This window comes from Rhagoletis zephyria, unplaced genomic scaffold (assembly GCF_001687245.7).
Source record: "Rhagoletis zephyria isolate East Lansing unplaced genomic scaffold, Rhagoletis_zephyria_1.1 Rzeph_scaffold_08023, whole genome shotgun sequence".
NCBI lineage: Eukaryota > Metazoa > Arthropoda > Insecta > Diptera > Tephritidae > Rhagoletis > Rhagoletis zephyria.
In genome coordinates this window covers 8,156-28,872 of record NW_016165104.1, presented here as the reverse complement: position 1 = coordinate 28,872, position 20,717 = coordinate 8,156, and the positions used below count along the sequence as shown (strand labels likewise).

General features: G+C 36.9%; 2 protein-coding genes across 2 annotated transcripts; one reads left to right on the top strand and one right to left on the bottom strand.

Moving 5' to 3' along the window:
- Positions 1-1,538: 1,538 nt before the first annotated feature.
- LOC108374702 (phospholipase ABHD3-like) lies at positions 1,539-5,725 on the top strand. The gene is made up of 7 exons (XM_017630702.1): positions 1,539-1,753; positions 3,946-4,115; positions 4,317-4,654; positions 4,726-4,812; positions 4,880-5,010; positions 5,185-5,350; positions 5,429-5,725. The coding sequence occupies exons 1-7, from the start codon at positions 1,649-1,651 to the stop codon at positions 5,656-5,658; spliced, it is 1,227 nt and encodes a 408-aa protein (XP_017486191.1). The 5' UTR covers positions 1,539-1,648; the 3' UTR covers positions 5,659-5,725.
- Positions 5,726-17,478: 11,753 nt separating this feature from the next.
- Positions 17,479-19,248, bottom strand: Mks1 (Meckel syndrome, type 1). The gene has a single exon (XM_017630701.1). It carries the CDS (start codon positions 19,057-19,059, stop codon positions 17,548-17,550), a length of 1,512 nt encoding a protein of 503 aa, XP_017486190.1. The 5' UTR covers positions 19,060-19,248; the 3' UTR covers positions 17,479-17,547.
- Between the last annotated feature and the right edge of the window lie 1,469 nt (positions 19,249-20,717).

Sequence of the window (20,717 nt, the reverse complement as noted above, 5' to 3'; positions counted from 1 at the left end):
CATGAAAATCCTAACCTCAAAAAAATCACCCGTTACATATGTATATATTATACACATTTTGTTCGGAGTTGAAGTCTCCGTACATATACAACACGATAGTATACGATACTATCGAAAATATCGATAGTATTTTTCAAGCTGTCGAAACTATCGATAGTTTTGCAGCTCTACCACGCGGTTTTCACCTCTACTATGCGATCTCTTGCGGGAAGGTTCAATATTTCGACATCGACAGACCGCATAACGTTAGGTTTGTATACGAAAGCTAGACCTTCACCATTGTCTCGCTCGCATTTGTAACTGGCGCAACTAAACAGGGCCCGAATCGCGGCATTCGTGATTGAGTGGCAGCTGTTTTCTCTACAATACAATTTAAATGGGCGCGCAGTACACTCACTATCGAATGCCGTAATCTGAAAATCAAATTTCCATTCGAGTTACGTTCGATAATGAATGCTGCGATTCGGACCTTGTTTTGAGTTGTTGTGCAACTTCGCTTCTTGGGTCGCGGCTATCAATATACATATGTATTGCGCCCCGATACTGCTCTGAGTCCGTTGCAGTTGAATTGTAATCCTTTGTTGCATACATATGTATGCATATCTTGGTAGGGCCCGCATTGGGTGCTTGTTTTAACCGGCGATTTTCGCGAGTTAGAGGCTTGGACAACATATCGTCACTTTAATGTAGAAAGGCCCTATCCAACATTTTAGTTTCTTTGCAGTGTGTGTACTTATACAACTTTATAAAAACTAAAGCTCTTTAGTTGATTTTAAATTCGACTAATTCTTTAGTGAGTAATCTGCAGACTTTAGTACGAAGCTGAATTTCGAAAGATAGTGAGTTGGTGTCTTTCTATATTAAGGTAACGATATCTACATATCGCTCATTTACTTCAATAGTGTCATAACTGAAAACAGCTAAACTCGAGAAAAACGGCTACATATAAAGTTTTAAATTTACATATACGTAGTATGTACTACCATAGTAAAAACTAATGCATACTGTTATAGTGAGATACTGGTAATCGGATCAGCTAGGAAATTTTTACACAACACATGTAAAAGAACAGGTAACGGTAATTTCTGCATACTCAACTCAAAATTAAGTTTTTTTTTTATGACACTATTGAAGTAAAAGGGCGATATGTACCTAGTGGTTCACTCCCTATGTGACCTAAGGTCTGATCAGGTACTTCGGTCGATCCACCCATGCAAAAATTTAACCTAACCGAAGTGGAGTTCGAATGGAGCTGGCGTCAGAAATAAACGTTCGGTTTACAACAAACAGAAAAAAATTCGAGTCATTCCATGGGCATGCAGCATTTCTTCCGCTTATCCGTTTGGGACTAAATCCCGCAGAGCTAATTTACCCATGGATAGAAACAAAACTGAAGAAGATGTAGTATTAAAGAATTAACCAAATTTGTATTTTTAATATGTATGTATCTAACCAATCGTAGTGCAGTACATACATTACTTTCACCTATCCGTTACCAATATTTTCTCATCACACTCATAAAATAATAATATTTTTTCCTTCATTGCAGATTCTTGTTTCATTACATTAAACTTCCTCCTCGAAGCTATTCCACTCGAATAACGCCCTTGAGTGTTCATATTTCATTTTTTATACTAAATTATTCAACATGTTTAATACCTTGTATGATTATTTGTCGAACATACCCGGCTGGCATGTATTAAGCTTCGGACTAACCGCTTATGTTGCGTACTATCTGATATTGGTAGTTAAGGTATGTAAATTATATACGTTTGAAATACATATATGTTTGTATGTAGACGATGTACACGTCCAGGCTAGCGTTGCATATTCCATGTATTCTACGTTCTCACCGTTTTGGTCAGTGTTGTAATCGAAAATTCCCCTGATCCGCATTAGGTTTGAGAATTAACTCCAGGACTTAATCCGAATCAACTAGAGTTAATTCCCCAGATACATAATGCCAAATTAACGAAGTGATCCGGTTCAACCCTGCCATCCGTCTTTGCTTTTAGATATTTATAATATAATACATATGTAACTAACAAGGAGTTTACCAAAGTGGTATGTTATTGTAAGAAATGTAAAAATATACATGAAATTAGGGATGTCGGGAAAACATCGATGCATGGAAAATATCGATGTTTTGCTTCGATGCATCGAAATTTTCCACTCGATGGATACAGAGGTGGAAAAATAAATAGGGACATGGTATTTTAATAAATTTTTTCTTTTTTTCATAAAAGTATAGCTCATTATCTAACAAAAATCATACTAGAGTTCACTCTTTGATGTGAAACTGTGTGCGTTTGAGTGAAAGTGCGAAAATCGGCAGTTTTTTACAACAAACATATGGCACCGTTATGTCATCGTTTCGTACAACGCAAAAAAAACGCAAATTTTTGAATTTAGCGTTTTCGCATCAAAGAGTGAACTGTCTTCATATATATTCAAATTTAAAAAATTTGGTGCAAAAATTATAAAAATTCTGCGAAATCGCATCTAAATTTTCAACTTTTTAACAGATTTTTTTAGAATTTTTTTGAGTATGCAGTTTTATAGCCCATTTTAGTAAAGTGTAAGTTTGAAGTTCCTAAAAAATGGCGTTGATTTTTGATAATTTTTATTCTGAATGTATTACGCACTTTTTTCCATACATAAAAAAAAAAAATCGTCGAACATACTTTGTATAGAAGAAAATGCGCTAAAAAAAATTGTCAAAAATCAAACCGCCATTTCAGAAATTGAAAGGTCCAAGAAGTTCCCTTAGAAACATAATTAGCTCAGTTGCAGTAATTAGTTTCAAATTTTGTACGATATTGCTAATAACATATTTTGAAGTAAAATATTCTCTGAAATATCCATGTAATTCGATGCATAGAATCTAAGAAATACATCGATGCACATATGTATTTTTGCAACTAACTTCCCTACATGTAAAACATATACTACATACACTTTTCTTATTTAAAAAAAATTAAAGAAGTATGTATTATTACTGACATTTTACAGCAGCGCGCCATGGCGAAGTGAAGCGCTTCCCTCGTTACGGTGATAAGGCAGGAACTTCTGTGAGCTTAATTAGTTTTATAATAAAAGTGTACATGGACATATTTGTTTTGGGTTTGATTATCTCGAATCATTTTTCTTGCTAATCATTTTGTATTCTACGAGACTTATGTAACTGCTCTAAGTGCCGCGGCAGTGTGCTTTTTGAACACTCCATGCAAATTAATCGTAGCGCTTTCAACAGAAGCAACATTTTGATATGAAACAAAATGTGTTTGAAAGCTAATGTAAAATTCCCTTTCACGGTCAAAAATAGTGTTCATGAAAAAAACATGAAAAATCCACCACATTTGTTCCAAAAAAAATTTATTGTATTAATAATATAGACGAGAACACGATTCCACTGTTTAAAAAACAAAAAAAATGTCAACCCTTCAATTTGAAAAATGCATTTTATATATGTCATTTTTTATGATTTGCATGCAGCGATGCGTCCTTCACTCGAACAACAAGACCTTTAATTATTTATTATTTAATCCAGTCTCTCTTGTTCAAGACCCACAAAGGCTCCAAATGATAACATTATGACTATTACAACAAAATCTTACAAGAAGTATGGGAAAAACGCATTTAAATTTGGTTCAGGAATCCGTGGGAACTTTTCGACTACTTAATATATTCTATCGTTCATATGTATTTATAAATCGTCGATGTTTTTGCAAAACCGCCTATCTTATGGCACTCAAATTTTGCAGGAGAGCGAAAAATGGTTTTTCTTTGAAGGCATTGCCTTGATAGGCGGTATTTTCTCTAGGTATTATTTTACAAATCCTTTGTTTTAATAACGATCTTACGATTTTTATGCATAAATCTCGATGCCTGGAGTTCGACGAAATGCTTTGACTCTAATGTGTTCTTTGTTTTAAATTTCCACAGCGTCCCACATTCGTATGCGCTGATGGTCCGCTGAAAAATTTTCTTCTGCAAGAAATACCCACATTGAATACGAAATTTTGGCCTACATTTTGGTGCTTAGACAGTCGTGCTCAAACTGTGTTTGCGAGTGTGCTACGTTCCAAAACCATACCTGATATTACTTATAAAAGGTAAACACTATTCTGCACTGATGATGATGATTGCATTTGTACGTAGAGGGCACTGAGAAGGCAACATTTTTCGGTAGAAAAGAAAACGTCATAAGTAATATCGTCAAAACGTCAGGGTATTCATATTTTTGGCGATGACTATATGTATATTTTCGATGGTCTCCATACAAATAATCTCTTCTAAACTTCTTTCCTTTTCAGAGAAATTTTCACGCTGAAGGATGGTGGTGAAGTCGCCTTGGACTGGATGGATGATAATTGCAATTCGAATGCGCCCTGTATTATTATTTTGCCCGGTTTAACGGGTAATTCTCAAGATGAATATGTTAAGTGTCTGGTTTTTGCGGCCAACAATGTAGGCATACGTGTTGTCGTATTCAATAATCGTGGTCTAGGCGGCGTAGAAATTAAAACGCCGCGTCTCTACAATGCCTGCAATTGCGAGGATTTGGCAGAAGTGGTGCAACATGTGCGAAGTGTTGTGCCTGCTCACTGTAAACTTGGCGCTACCGGTATTTCAATGGGTGGCCTAGTATTGGGTGAGTATAAAAACTTTGTGCTGTATTGTTTTTGCTTTTATTATTCATATATTACATTCAAATTTTTCAAGGCAACTACTTGGCGCGCAATAGTGAAGAAGCACGTGCATATTTGTCGGCCGCTAAAATTATATCAGTGCCTTGGAATGTACATAAAGGTTAGAGGCTTTTGAATATTATAAAAATTTGTCACTTTTTATTTTACTTCCTTTTTTTCACATCCAGCTATCGATAGTATTGAACAGCCTATTTTAAATAATCTTCTTGGACGCGTTTTGGCGCAAAGCATGTACCACACACTAAAAAGCAGCGGACTACATAAGCATCAGGAACTTGATATGAGAAGTATTAAATCGGTAAGCCACAACTGCTATGTATGTATTATATAATTTTAAACTACATTGAATGTATTACATTTATGAACACTTCATATTTTATGCACTGCGTATCCCTTTTATTCAAAAATAGCTAGCATTTAGCGGTTTATTAGTCAAATTTATTTACTATTCTTTCTTTCCTTTACCTTCCAGTGCAGATCAATCAGACAATTTGATACTGAATTTACCATTAAACATTTTGGCTATCCAAGCGTGGAAGATTACTACAATGATGCTACTTTGCAAGACAAATTACACCACATCTCTGTGCCATTACTTTGTTTGAGCGCTGCCGATGATCCATTTCAACCGCTGGACGGTAGTGGCTATGAGCAAATTTTATGTATACCTATAGTATTTATTAACTTTTTTTAAACAAATTTTCCTCATTCCACAGCTATTCCCATTCAGGCCGCAAGCGAATGTAGTCATGTTGCTATTATTGTAACGGCTCGTGGTGGTCATATTGGTTTCTTGGAAGGTTGCTGGCCCTCGGCGAAAGATCAATATATGAGTCGTGTTTTCGTGGAGTATTTTTCGAAGGCATTATTCGATGAGCATGGTGAATTTCAACGCATCAAAGATGTACTACACCGAAAGTATCTGGAGAAACATTCAGTATATTGACAATAAAGTCTTACGAATTGTTTAATTTTGAATTTCAACGTGTTAATTAAATGAATAAAATGTTAAACTATATACAAATAGATATAAAGTAAAAAAAAAATAAAAAATAAAAAAAAATAAAAACTTTTTTCTAATATCGGTCACCCGCGGCAGGCAATGGAAAACTTCCGAAGGGCATTTCTGCATGGAAAACAGCTTCCCATTAAAATACAATCGCCTTCTTACAGGTCTATTCTGCACGTTACCGAAGATTTTGTAACCGGAAAATTGTATTACCAAAAAATGTTACCAGTTGTTGTCACCGGTACGTTGGTAATGCAGTTAAAATATTCACAAATTCAGCTATGAAGAATTGCCCTGGCATTGCATATTTCACGGGGCAATAATTTGTTACCAGCTTATGAGATGGTAACAAAATTTACCGGTTACAAACTTTTCATTACCAGCGCAGAATAGACCTGTTAATGTCAATTATTGTTATATGAAAAAATAGCTCTTTACTTAAGGAAAATTTTGTAACTTTTTAATCATCTTTAGAAAAATTTTGTTGCGCAGTTTTGTAGGCCATACAATTTTTTACGGTGTTTTTTCCTAACAAAGTATGTTCGAAAAATTTTTTTTAGGAAATTTTGCAGAATTTTTACATATGCGTATGTGGTTCGAACGTAGGTCCTACCGAGTGGTAGTACTTATGCCCGTTAAACACTTTGATCGTGCGTCCCCCAACTAACTCTATTTATAATATCAAAAAATCGACAATCAATTAGTTTCCAACGCAAGTTTTTTAATCCTGATCATCCAATCTATCCTCAACGCGTGCCTCTATGCTGCAGCAGATCCCCTTGTTTAAATCTACTTGTACTTTCTACAACAATTTTAGTTTAATCTCCTCCTCCAACGTACTGCAGGAGCCTCAATCCCAGGGAAAGCGAGGTTTCCTTTGGATGCATCCAAAGCATCCCTGAAGGGTAGCGGCAAACCAGAATATACAGTGTTTATTTCCGTGTGCCTTCGATGTCTTGCTCCTATGTAAATCTAAAGGGATTAAGCCTTCTAATCCAAAGGTTAATCAAGTCAACCCAATAACTCAAAATTGGTAAGTTTGCATTTCATGCGTCTGACATAGCGGGGTCAAAATGCACATAGTTGCGCAAGTTGAACATTTTATGCTACTCGGATTGTCTCATGTAGGAATCACAGTGATGGCTATCCTAACATATCCTACAAAATACAGCATCTTGCCTCTGAAAATACTACTCTAGCTAAATCAATTCTCCGACATGGTCAACTCTGCAATTATCAATTGAGGACATCGTGTGGTCACACAAACAAACGACACGACGACGCACAGCGCGGCCGAAATCCAAAAGTGCAACCAAAATTCGAAGCATTGAAAAAAACGATTCGAAATTTCGTACTAGGGGGTTTTCGGGGTCACTAATTATGAATCCGTTGTCAAAATTCCAAAATTCAAAATGCCGTATCCAATATGGCGTCTGGTAAATTTCGAGCTTTTTAATTAGAAAAATTTTGAGTATGCAGTTTTATAGCCCAATAAATTTTAGTGTCATAAAGTGCAAGTTTGAAGCAGATTACCGTTGATATTTGATATTTTTTTTTTGTTGAAGGTGTTGCTCATTTTGTTTTGTGTTCGTTTGGCCAAAAACCAAGTAAAGCATGAAAAAATTCATTTTAAGCGCTTAGATAAGCACTAAAAGCTTGCAAAATATGCTTGCAAATATGCTCGCAAAACAACAAAAACTAAGTGCTATTCAATGTTTTGTTTTTTATTCAGTTTATTTGAAGGATTGAAAAATTACAATAGACATAAAAGTGTCGCTTGATGTTCTGATGCTAAAGCTTGTAGGTGAAAAGTACAAGGCACCCTTGTTTTCAACAGAAATATATGCCCGTTCCATTATTTCGTAAGGAAAAAGTTTGACAGCTGATATCAAAAATCCTTGGACACTACTATTCATTCACACGAAATATTCTCAATTATTTCTTGACCGACTACTTAAAAGGTCCATACCTACCTTTGAAATAAGCAATATAAGCATGATCGTTAAAATTAAGCTTGGAAATATGCAATTCCAAGCAAAACTTTAACTTTTCGGCCCTGTTTCTTTAAACAACTCAAATTTTGTTAAAAAAAAAAAATACCCGTACATTTCTCCTTCTATGAAAAATCTGTTACAGTGTTGATACTCACAAAATTGTTAAAGTATTTTACTAGCCTTCAGACGTTGACTCCATTTTATTTTGTTGGATTTCCTTACCCCACGGAGTACTTTTACACGTTTATAACTTTTTCCTTTAAATCTACCATAATGTTGTGCTTGGGCGAAGACCACGTTCCTATTTAAAATAAAGAGGGAAATTTTGGCCGTACTATGGGATTTCGGCCGCACTGTGCGACGTGTAGTAATGAAAGCGACGTGTAGTAATGAAAGCGACGTGTATTCTTCCAACCCTTGTAGCTTATATCGATCCCCACTTCTCTACTCAGCTACCTCATAGAGACTAAATTGTTTTTCACGTCAAAGACTATTCGATGTTTAACAAACTAGTACCAGGTTAACCGAACTTTGCCCGGAGTGCATATACTTTTTAAAGTTTTCAAGATTTGGATAGCTTTAAAAAATATTTTGGAAAAAAAATGGATTTCGATATCTATTAAGTAAATTTCTTAATCAAAAATTTAGGTGGCAACCCTATTCCAAAATACGCTAGAATGAATGCTACATATCTTGAGCGTATATGTACTGTGTATAGTACATACAAAATGCTGATTGAAATTAACAAAATACAAAGTTTTATTAAATATAAGCGTGGCAAACCTGATGGAAAATATTTTCTGACCAAAGTTAACAACAACACCTTTCATTTGATATCCATATTGCGATGTTTTAGATAAATTATGTAGAAACGAAAATAAGTAGCAACCTTACACTATTATCCTAAGGAATAACATTTTATATGTAAGGAAAGCATTGTTTAAGAACATTCTTTTGGTACCCATAAATAGTAAAGTCATATTTTATCTTAAAAAAAAAAAATAGATAAATATGCGATTCAAAATAGGTGGCAACTCTGCTAAAAATGTTTTTTAATTAGGAATCTTTAAAACACCTTCCATTTGATACCCATATTATGATGTTTTAATTAATTTGTAACTAATTTCGAACAGGTGGCAACCTTATACGGGTATTCTCGGAGATAGTGCCTATTCAGATAACCTTAAAATCCAAAACATTATCTGTGTACAAAATTTCATGAGTCGTGAATGGGACATCCTAGCAGTTTGGTTAGGTTAGGTTGAAATTACTGCAGAAATTGTTGACTTTTCAATAGCGCCCTTTTTCAATATAAATTCAATATATCGACAGCTGAGATAGGACGTTCATCTACCAAATTCTGAGATAGGTCGTTTTTCAATCAAATTGCGAGATAGGGTGTTCTTCAGTCAATTTCTGAAGTTGGGCGTTTTTGTAGGTATGCATGTATTTATATGCCCTCATGCCCTCATTCATCGATGCGGACAGTTTCACGTGGGTTTTCATAGGACAAAATTATTCCACCAGGTACGTGCGGAGACATCTCAGCTTACCGAAACTCGGTAATAGGTCGAACTACATACATATATTGCACCGTGAAGTGGTGAAGCTGAAACACCACGCGCCTATAGTCTCCGATGGAATTACGCTACTCCAAACAGAGCCGCGACAGACCCAGATATATACGAATGCAGTCGACGAAACTCGCGAACGGGACGATAAGAGTATTCAAATTAAATACTTTTTTTTATTTTAAAGTATAATTAGCTAAGATAGATAAACTAATCAGAATAAGCTTTTGCAGTTGGATTTTTTCCAAAGGACCATAAATTATAATATCTTTGCAAAAGTTTACACTAAATATTGAAATATGGGTATCAATTGAAAGAAGAATTCGAAACAAGATTAATAACAACTTTTGTTTTCTATTATCCTTCAATTTTTTCGATGTCCTTGGGAGAAATCCTGCCGACCTATTAAAAAATTGAAGGATGTAGATTTGATAGAAATATGGGAACATATTGTATTTTTCGCATTACCAAAGTTTTCATGCATGATTTGGTACCCTTAGTTCAAGCTATTAACTTAAACTTCAACTAAAAGTCGGCACGGGTTATCGTTATCCTACGATCATAAAACTTCATAAATTGCTATTTAGGCTAAAAGGCACTTATATATAGAGGGTATGTATGTATATAAAAATTTGCAAACAAATATTTTTCCATATATTCTTGGGACACTCTAATGTACATATCGTGGATGTTTTTGCAAAACCGCCCATCGACTAAATGCAAAACACTCAAATTTTACAGGCGAGCGGTTTTTTTTTGAAGGCATTGCCTTGATAGGCTGTATTTTCTATAGCTATTATTTAAGATATATGTTGCTTTAACATGCCTGGAGTTCGGGATTACCAAATCTCATTTTTGCCACAACGACGATTTAGGCGGTTTTGCAACTGATCGATGGACGGTTTTGCAAAAACATCGACGGTAAATTTAAACACTAAGTTCATGCCAATTACCTTCTCACCAACAGCCAATTAAGTTAGTTCACGACCTCTGACCGGACATAAATACTAATTAGGCTTTCCCGTCCTTTGCATTTCAGCTTATCCCCATTATGCATTTAAAGTCACAGTAGCAATGAATTTTACCACTACCTTAGTCAACAATTCAAGGATGGAGAATATGCCGGTGCCGTTTTTTTGTTCTCTGCGTATGGGCTTGCAAATAAGCTACTAATTAAATATGTAAGTATATTCCTTTCCATTCATTCTATTCATTTATGCATTTACTCATTCAGCCATTTGGGTTATTCTCATTTGCCTTCGTTTTTCCCGCTTACGTCGTATTTGTTTTTCCTGGGACAGTTTTAAAATCACTTCTCCCCCAAACGTAGGGTCACCAAAAATGAATTCAACCAAATTTAAACAAATTATACCGAGTGAATTTTGTGAAAAAGTTGAATAAATATTAGATCAAAATACATATGTACATAAGTAAAGAAAGTAGATATAGTAAATATGTATTGGACAAGGATTAGAATAGGATTAGAGACATGAGTCACTTAATAGTAGTAAGAGTTTTAATTTTTTGTATTGCGTCGTTATTGCACNTGAATAAATATTAGATCAAAATACATATGTACATAAGTAAAGAAAGTAGATATAGTAAATATGTATGTAGTAGGAAAAAATTTCAACAGTTGTCTGTGAGGATTTGTTATGTGCATATGCGTTTGGGATGAGTAAATGCATGTTTTCAAATAACATAAAAACATTGATTACTAGCGATAAGTACATATCGAGGATTGGACAAGGATTAGAATAGGATTAGAGACATGAGTCAGTAGTAAGAGTTTTAATTTTTTGTATTGTGTCGTTATTGCACGGAACTATAGATATGTACTATGTACTATGTATATTCATACATTATTATGTATGTACATTCATATTTATCGAGTTTAGTACTACATACATATGTATCTGGGCTTATATTCAATACCCTCTATCTGCAATTTCCACAAAAACTAGACTGTGATGTTAGAACCCATCTGGGACTTACCTGTGATCACTGATGTTAATTCTGACTTTGGAATTTAATAGTAAATTCTTCTGCCAAGCGTTATACAAGGCCAGCATTAGTTGCGTTCCAGATGCTTCACGATTTGCAGGTTTTAGAAGATTTGTCCTTCCGTCTGCCGAACGATTGTAGTATCTTCAAAGCAGAGATCTACGCTAAAGAGAAGGCAGCTAGTCTTTTACTGTATAGCACGGTTTCGGACAGGAAAGATACTATCTTCATCCTCGAAAGCAATAGCTTCACTCTCTGCTGGGTCCCCGGACATAGCAATATTGAAGGGAAGGAGTCGGCTGATAAAATGGCCACTTGTGGCTATACAACGACAATTAACCAGGCGGATAACTCTGTAGTGCCACCGTTCGGTCGTTTACTGCATTGCGTTACTAATGACTTGTGGAACAAGCGAAAAGACTGTAAGATCTCAAGAGTATTATTTGTCTGCAGAAGGTACCGCGCTGAATATGTGAAAGAATTAATTGACCACTTTCGGTTTCACTGTTCATGCCTGCACTCTTAGCGTCTGAAGCTCTTCAGCTCACGCTTCTTTAACAGTATGACGGAGATAGCGGAGGTGCAACTCTTGGATCTCGTCCTTTTCATTTGGGATAAGAATCGGATCAGCAGTTTAAAGCCATGAAAAACACCTTCATTTGTCTCTGAATAGAAACCCCGGTTAGGGGAATGTGCCTTTTCCTGACACTCACTCAAAGAGGGCACTCCCAATGCACAACTGTGTCCGAGTGAACCTCGCAAGCTCATTTGCCGAGCGTCATTTAATAATAATAATAATAATAATAGATTGGCGCTTACACATATGTTAGTGTTTGGCCGAGCTTCTCCTCCGATTTGTGGCGTGCGCCTTGATGTTGTCACACAAAGCGGAGGGACCTACAGTTTTACGCCGACTCCGAACGGCGATTGTATTTTTATGAGAAGCTGTTTTTCATGGCAGAAATACACTCGGAGGTTTGCCGTTGCCTGCCGAGGGACGACCGCTGTTAAGAAAAAAAAAAAAGCGTCATTAAGACGCATATTTCCTAGTATGGTGATCCCATGAAGCAACATTTCTAAATCTTCAGAGTAATACGAATGTGAGCCGCTGTAGGGCTGGGTAACTTAACACTGAGCTGAGCCAACGAGCTGACTCCAAGCAGTGTTCCGCACGCTCAGACTCACTTCTTAAAAAAATAAATATGACTTAGTAACTCAGTAAATATTCACTACATATTCGGCACTCAATTTAAGGAATGAAAATAAAAAATGAGTTTGAGTCATTGAGTCAACTCGCGAAAATCCAATGAGTTACCCAGTCCTAATATCCTGTTTTCTATTCTTCATAAAACAGTGCTTTATTGCGCTCCAGCCTTTTTAATTGAACCCACGAGTACGTTTTATATAATACAAAAAGTCGAGAAACTTTTCCAAGGTTAAGTCGGCCAAACAATCTATTTAGACAGTACTTGCTGAATTGGTTGCGCGTGTTGGCTAGGGAGGGACAATGGCAGATATAATACTCTCTACTTCTTCCTCGTCGCTGCAACTGCAACAAAAGTCATTAGCGGGGTATCCTAATCTACTAATAATTTGAGAGAGGGGCGGAACAGCCGAGTGAGAGGTATGGATTTACTTCAGATATCTCCGTCCCCCTACATTCCAGCTCGAGGGCTAAGCATTTGCCAGGAATGCCCCTGTGTCCAATGGGGCTTGATCCATTCGATTTAAGAGATTTGATAGCATACTGTCTATCAGATTAAAAAGCGATAGGGGCGGACGTTACGAGCCTCTGAGCGACCTCTGTGATGGCTTTTAACTCTGCTTGAAAAACGCTAGAATGGTCTGGTATGCGAAAACTAAGGTTTAGTGCGTGTTCGCCAGAGTAGATCCTACTACCAACTCTTTTGTTAAGCTTGGAACCATCTGTATATAAAGCTGCCGACCCTTGGTTTGTCTGCGGCCCTTTACCATTCGTTCCTATCTGGGATTCTTATGGAGAATTTGTTGTCTAAACAGGGTAGATGAGTTTTATAGTCTAACTGTCGTAGATTATCCGGTAGAGTTTCAAGTACTTTTGCGTGTCCGAATCTGAGGTCTCTCCACAGCTGGATCGTATTAAACCTGACCGCACAGCAGCCGACCCAAAAATTGCCATAGAGATCCACAGGTAAAACATTTAACATTATTTCCAGAGATATGTTGGGTGCATGCAGCCGTCCTCTGTACCCGTTCCACCTTGGCTCTAGACAAAGTATTGTTAAGCGCAGGCCACGGTGGTCCCGTAGAAAAGGATGGGTCTTATCACAGCTGTGTGCATTCAGTGTACTATATGTTGTTTTATATAGTTATCTGACTACTATTTATTTTTCCTAAGCTTTGCTTTGATACTTTGTAGCAATGTTGCAAACAATACTCAATTCTTAATGTTATTGCTGCAGTCCTCCGAGCAAGCCTATTCGGGTAGATGGGTTTTTCGCAGTAACCAATGAGGATTTTATCCCATGGGAATTAAAGTGGCCTGACTGTCGCGCTCAAGGATGATATCTATCTACAGATTTTTGGTGAGAACCACTGCTTGGAAGATACTGTAACGTCTAGAAGTGGAACTAACATGTTTAGTCCTGGTCCAAAGATGGCAATTGCTATGCATTTAGGTGTTTCCAGTACTCGATATACTAATGTGAGGAATGCAATAGGGAGTATATTACAATATATGTATGTATATTGACATATGTCATCTCGGGGTGGATGGGGCAGGGGTAGTTGCGCGTGTCCATGCACCATTATGGTTGTTTCCATAAGAAGGTCTGATTTTTTAAATATATACTGGCTAGGTAAGTATAAACATTTCTGCGTAACATGGTTTTGCTAGGTGGTGCCAAGGTCGAGATATTTCGAAAAACCGTATTTATGGTCCCATTGGTTTCGAATTCGGCGTATGTAGTTGAAACATAATAAATCATAGATTCCCAAAAAAAAATTATCCTGAAGTTTCGCTGAAGTCAAGATGTATAGTATATTTGACATAAACTGCATGTTGCATTTGCGTTGAAAATTCATTTAAAAGCAAATTAACAAAAATATAACGATGGAAATTTCACACTTAGGGTTGTAAAAGACAATTGAAACAACTTGCATTCATTCTAAAAACTCTAAAAACCACTAGAATTACTCCAAATCATATTAAAAGAAGTTTCATGAAAAGAGCCATCCACAATTCGCGGAGTTTTGCGATTTTGTAAGAAAAGAACAACTTCCATTTTTTGTCACGTAACAACGAAAAATCAACATGCTGCAACCCTTGCGGAAACATCTGCAGCATTGCCAGCATTCAGTTGTTTTTCGAAGACAGCTGAATGAAGGAAAACAAAGTGGAATGGAATTTAAAAAAAACACTAATGAAACGCTTATTTATAGTAACATTTTTTGATTTTACATATTTTGAAGGAAACGATGGATTCTATTGCATTTGCAATTATAGCAGCTGAGTAAGAGCGCGCTGTGGGAATGATTTCTCAAAGATATGCGAAGCTGTCGCGGATAGTAACCATGGGCGCTCTACGTCAGCTTTAAGTTGAATTGTTGAACCACAAACCAGGGCTCGAATCGTAACATCCGTTCAGGGAANAGTTGAATTGTTGAACCACAAACCAGGGCTCGAATCGTAACATCCGTTCACGCATCGAAAACGATACGAAAGAAAATTACGTGATATGTTAGAAGTGTAAGCTGAATGAGACAAAGAGTACGGTCACGCATGTCATAATTCGAAAAATGTATTTTTATGTGACGATACGACGTACGATATCGTATGTGACGATTCGAGCCCAGAACTACTCCTATGCCTGAAGAACTGGTTCTCAATCTAGTTAATGCAATAACAGCTTCTTCCAAGCCATTGAAAACATGCACTTTGTTAGGTCCACCACCTGCCTTAGGCCGCGCTTAGGGATTATAACCCTTACTAAGTCGAATTCTCCTTTCTGTGTTTCCGGAGAAGAGGGGCTTCCGCATGTCAAAGGTATACAACACTTCTGGTGAATATCACTCCGGCTACTCCATCCACAGTATTTTTGCGCAGACCCATGTCGAAATTTGCAAAAAAAGTGCATAGTGCAAACCGAATTTATTAATAAACTAGTGCTCGGAAATTTGAAACATTTATTTTAAATAAAATTTTAATCCTTTGATTACACGTGATGTTAAAGTTTTTGGATTCGGGTTATGCGCTTGGACACAACAACCGAAAAGCATTGTACAAATAACTAAACCGGACCCAAGTTTCTCAATAGGGGACAACAAAGATTCTTTTTTGCTCGTTTATATAAAGCAGTGCGAAAGGCAAAATTATCTGTTTAAATGAACACCACTAATGTTTTCTGCAAACACACATCGATTTACATCTTTTATCTCGCCTCCGAAACAGAATTGTTTTCGTACAAAATTACGCAAAAAAGCTTATGGTCTAATTATGCATACTTCGCATAACTTCGCACAACTTCACATAAATTTCAAACTGTAATTTCGTATGTATGTACTCTTTATATATTTTGTATCTATTCCATTACTCATAAATTAGCAGAACTTTTAAAAACCAAGCGATCTGTTGAGTTTAGATTTTGCTTCACATTTTCTTAAGTTACATTTCTATTGCACTGGTACAAATGGTTATGCGAAGTTATGCTAAGTATGCATAATCAGACCTTTACTCGTTCGTTTTTAGGTATGCGTACGTTGTCGTGTCTTCTCTCCCTCTAGCAACGGCAAATTGTATATGTTATTCCGTCCGTCAACCTAGGTTTACGCTGCGTCGTTGAGTGCCCGTGCTATAAGGTTTAAACACTTCGACGAGCCATACTATTAAAACCCTCTAGGACAGAGGTGGGCAGCTTCGACAGAGAATTTTTGTAGTGTGCGAGAAATTGATGTCATTGTGTGCGTGCGAACAAGTCGGGCGGTTGAATGAAGTTTTCGCTGCCTTCTAAAAGCAGCGCGTGTATGTATACGCGAATATGCCCGCTGGACAGGCGCCGCCCAGGTCTGCTCTAGAGAATTATCTGGGTCGGGATTCAAAAACAGGAGGAGGCTATCAACTCAGCGGAATACATATATCTTTTTATGTATGTTACTGCATAACTTTGGGCCGCATTAGCTAATTTATATAATACTGTTATAAAAGGTTTGTTCGTCGAGCAAAAAAATTTCTACGAATTTGTACGAATTATCACGATTTTTGCCCAAATCGCGTTCGTGCAGACCAAAAAATTATCCAACACTCAAAAATTGTGAGAGCAAAGTGACATTCTCTTGGAGAGAAGTTGCAAATTCTTGCTGGAAAAAATTTTGCCAGCAAGAATTTGCAAACACGAGAAACATGTGGTCGTGGCACATGGTTGCATTTTTGTCTACAATAATTTGAATAAATTAGTTCGTCAAATTCAAAAATTTATAAACACGAGCGATTTTTTTATGAAAAAAGGAACTTAACTCGGCTGAAAAAAATTGTATTTGCAATCGGAATGCAATTGCATCAGAGTCGATTTAAGAAACCCGACAGCTAGTACGATGAAGAAATTGAGATGTATGTTAAAGAAAGTCAGAACAACAAGAAATATACATGAATATTCTGTTTTTGGCCATCCGAAAGAATTTTAAAAATTCTATAAAAAATGTTTATGTTTGAAATGCAACCGTGGACACCAGCTGGCAGGGAAACTTGCAAATTCCTGCAAATTTGAGTTCGTGCAGAAATTTGAAAGTTTCTCAACATGAGAGAGAATTTGAGAGCATTTTTTCTTACTCTCTAATATTTTGAGTGTTGGATAATCCTTGCTGAATTTTCGACGAACAAACCTAAAGGTGGTACCTCAGAGGAAGTCCAATACTAATGTGTTTTAGACCCGATCATTGCATCATGAAGAAATTGACGGTACTCTTAAATTTGTATGTACATATATGAGAATTTAAGTCGATTTTGTTATTTGCTTAAAAATTACTTGTTTATTTACAGCTGCCGGTTCCAAAATAGTTTTTAGTTATATTACAATGAACAATTCAGGAAATACTTAAGTGTGTACACCGTGTGTCCCGGCTGGTGTCGCGGAGTGAGAAGCTAGAATTATAACTGCGGAATTTCAGTGCTCCTTGCAAACATACTTTTCGGATGCCAACAGTGAGGTCTCCTTTCGACTTATGCATGTATATTTTTGTTTGCGAAATCTTTTATTCAATTTCTTCTTTCGAAAAGTTATAAATCACTTTAGCACCACCGCTTCGAGACGTCTGCGCGCCTCCCGATATGCGAGCATTATATCATCCAGTGTCATTCCACTCGTTCTATTCGGACATGGTTGCAGCAATTCACAGTTACGTTGCGTGAAACGCTGACAAGTGAGCTCAAGCTCTCCGGTGCTTTCCATACGACAACCATAGCGGCATTGCATAGGCTCATCATCTTCATTCGTATCTGTGTAGAAGCGCATGTAATCAAATTTGCGCCGACCGCCAATCAAATAGCGCGAGAATGATTCCAGTAAGCTCTCAGCAGGTCGCAAACACTGTAGCTTCACCGAATTCCAGCCGGCCAGCAGAAATGTAGAATAGTGCGCATAGCCCTCGACACGCTCACGCTCCCAGCTGTCGATGGAGATGAGTTCAAAGTAGATGTGCAGCAGATGCGCCGTATTAAATTCCTCCTCGCAAAGCACCGTCAGTTGCCAATTGTAGCCAAAGTAACATTCTCCATTGGTGTAGCTGGGCGAACAACCGTGCGTGCTGGCGTGGAGAAGACCCTCTTCGAGTAGCGTATGCGGCGGTAATTGTATGTGGTAGCGTGCGTGTATGCTGTCATAGCTGAAGCCGCTGGCCGTACGCAATTCAAATAGCAACGCAACGCGTGTGGTGCGCTTTGGCGGCATGGCAAACAAAGCGCTTAAATCACGCGCCTCCTGCCAGTGTGTGACCAATTCGGGTAGCTGCAGAAATGGTGCAGGATTTGTAAGGCGTCTGCGCTGCGAGACGTTATGCACAGCGTAGGCATATAGATGTCTATAATCCGTATCGATTTCGATATAGTAAGGATTCACTTCGAAGTCGTTGAAGTCGGGATAGATGCGCAATTGACGCATCTGCGGATGCCAAGCAAGCGAGAGTAGTTGTGTGTCGGGGGTTAGTGCGGCGTACACATACATTAGCTGTAGTGGCTCAGGGGCAGATGCAAGCGTACTGGAGTGTTGTTCAGCGCCGCTTCCAGTCGTCGCATGCTCAGAGCCATGCGGTATAAAGTGATCTTCATGCACATAGGTAAAAATTTGACCCCAACGCGGTTGCGCTCTCTCCTCCACCTTTCCCGACTTCTTCTGACGCTTCTGACGTTTCTTTCGCTTTCCCCGTTTGCTGACATCGCTTGAAGCCGTCCCACCGGTTGAAGTTTCTGTTGGCACATCGTCCTCTATAAGCCATTGGTGATACTGTTTATGGGTTTCGGTCACACAATTCCGTGCATCTTTATACAGCTCAGCTTCACTGGGGCTAAGTAGTTTCTGCTGCCACCGGATGCGTGTTACGCAGATCACATTGTCCTTCTCCGACTGTTGGTGTCGTTCTCCTTCCTTAGCAGCACTTTTGTTGGTGTTATTGCGACTGGGCTCAAATTTTGGTAAAGTTAGCAGCGAGTTGATGTGGCGGAAATGCACATCAAATTCTAGGAACTCAATATTGTCACGAATGTTGTAAATGCCCGTGTGTTTTGGTAATTTGTGAAACATTTCTTATGCTGAAGCAAAATTTTAGTGTTTTCGTTTGCAATTATTTGGCGTTCAATACTTTGTTTACAATTTTCTGCTGTTTGGCTGCGTTTCCCATGGAAACGGATTTTTCACAGTAGCAAAATATCATGCAGTGGAACTCTAGCGTGAGAAATATTTCGCATTGTTCTAAAATTCAGTGGCTGGATAGCGAATGGTGGCGCTTATTGCAGACTGGCAATCAAATCCCTCGCGTAGCGTTTGTGGCGTCATCAGTTGTAAAAAGTGTTAAGTTCGCAACGATAGATGGCGCCGTCCTGCGAAACGTTCAGCTTTCTAGCGCATACGGATACCAAGAGGTGGCGTTATTGGCAATGACAATACTTTGCCACCCACAGAGGGCGCCAATATGGCTTGTAAAAATTCTGTTGAATTTAATGTTGATAACATAATACAATGTTGAGCAACATGAAATGTGATGTTCTTTGTGAGCAAATAAACGAAAATATGGTAAATCTTCACATAATTTTCATTAATTTGTAATTTTTGTTAAATTTTTTATCTTGTTCTCCTTTTATGAAGATGCAAATACAATTTAAAATAATGATAGTTTGGCATAAAGTTTACACACATATGTACATGCATACATATTCTGGCAATCAAAAGTGAGTGCATGGTGTTTTTTGCTTAATATTTGCAATGTTTTTCAATTAAATTCATGTATATTTTTTTAATAAAATTAAATAAATTAATATAGGTAAATTATATTAAATGTACTTTTATATTAGTTAAAATTGCTGACTTGCATTTCTGCATGACCATTTGTTAAATATAATTTATTCAGTAGTTAATGTTGCTAAAAACTTAAAAAGCATCTGTTCAAGTTCGCTTCTTGTACGAGTATTATATTATGTAAATAGTAAAAATGCATGTTAGTTAAAAAAATGATAAAATTGGTTTTTTCACATACTCACTTTAAAGATGGACGCATTGACAAAAAAATGTATAAAGCAATGTGTTTGTTAACTTCAAAGTTGTTTTTGACTTTTACTGCAATACTCGTAGATATTATTTGTAAATAATAGTTCTGGAGTCAAATGCAAATCCATTTCCCAGGCATGCGCATATGGATACTTGTAGTACATACAGATGCGATCAACTAATTAGCAACGAAATTCAAAATGAATTGTTTGCAAATTATGTTTATTTATTTATTTTTAATAATTTCCTTTAAAACATAATTCAATCTATAACAGAAATCAAAATAATAAATGTTAAAAGCTTGCACAAATTGCAAAATAATAAATCAAACTTCAAAAAATTGTTATAAAAATTTCAAAATTTTTAATTAGAATATTTAGAAAATTTTCGGGTATGCAGTATTGTAGTCCATTCAATTATAGTATAACAAAGTCCAAGTTTCTAGTCGTCAAAAATTACCGTTGATTTCTTAGATTTTTTTTTTTTGGAGGGTGTTCGCATTTTCTTCCATATAACACATGAACCAATTTTTAGCAACTTCAATCTTGTACTTTATTATATTAAAATTAAATCTTTTTTTGTAGATTCTAATTAAAATGTTTGCAATTTAGGTGGAACTTTGCAGAATTTTTAAATTTGTGTACAAAGTTTGATCCAGAACCTGAGATCTACACATTTCTTTGAAATCTACCCCATTT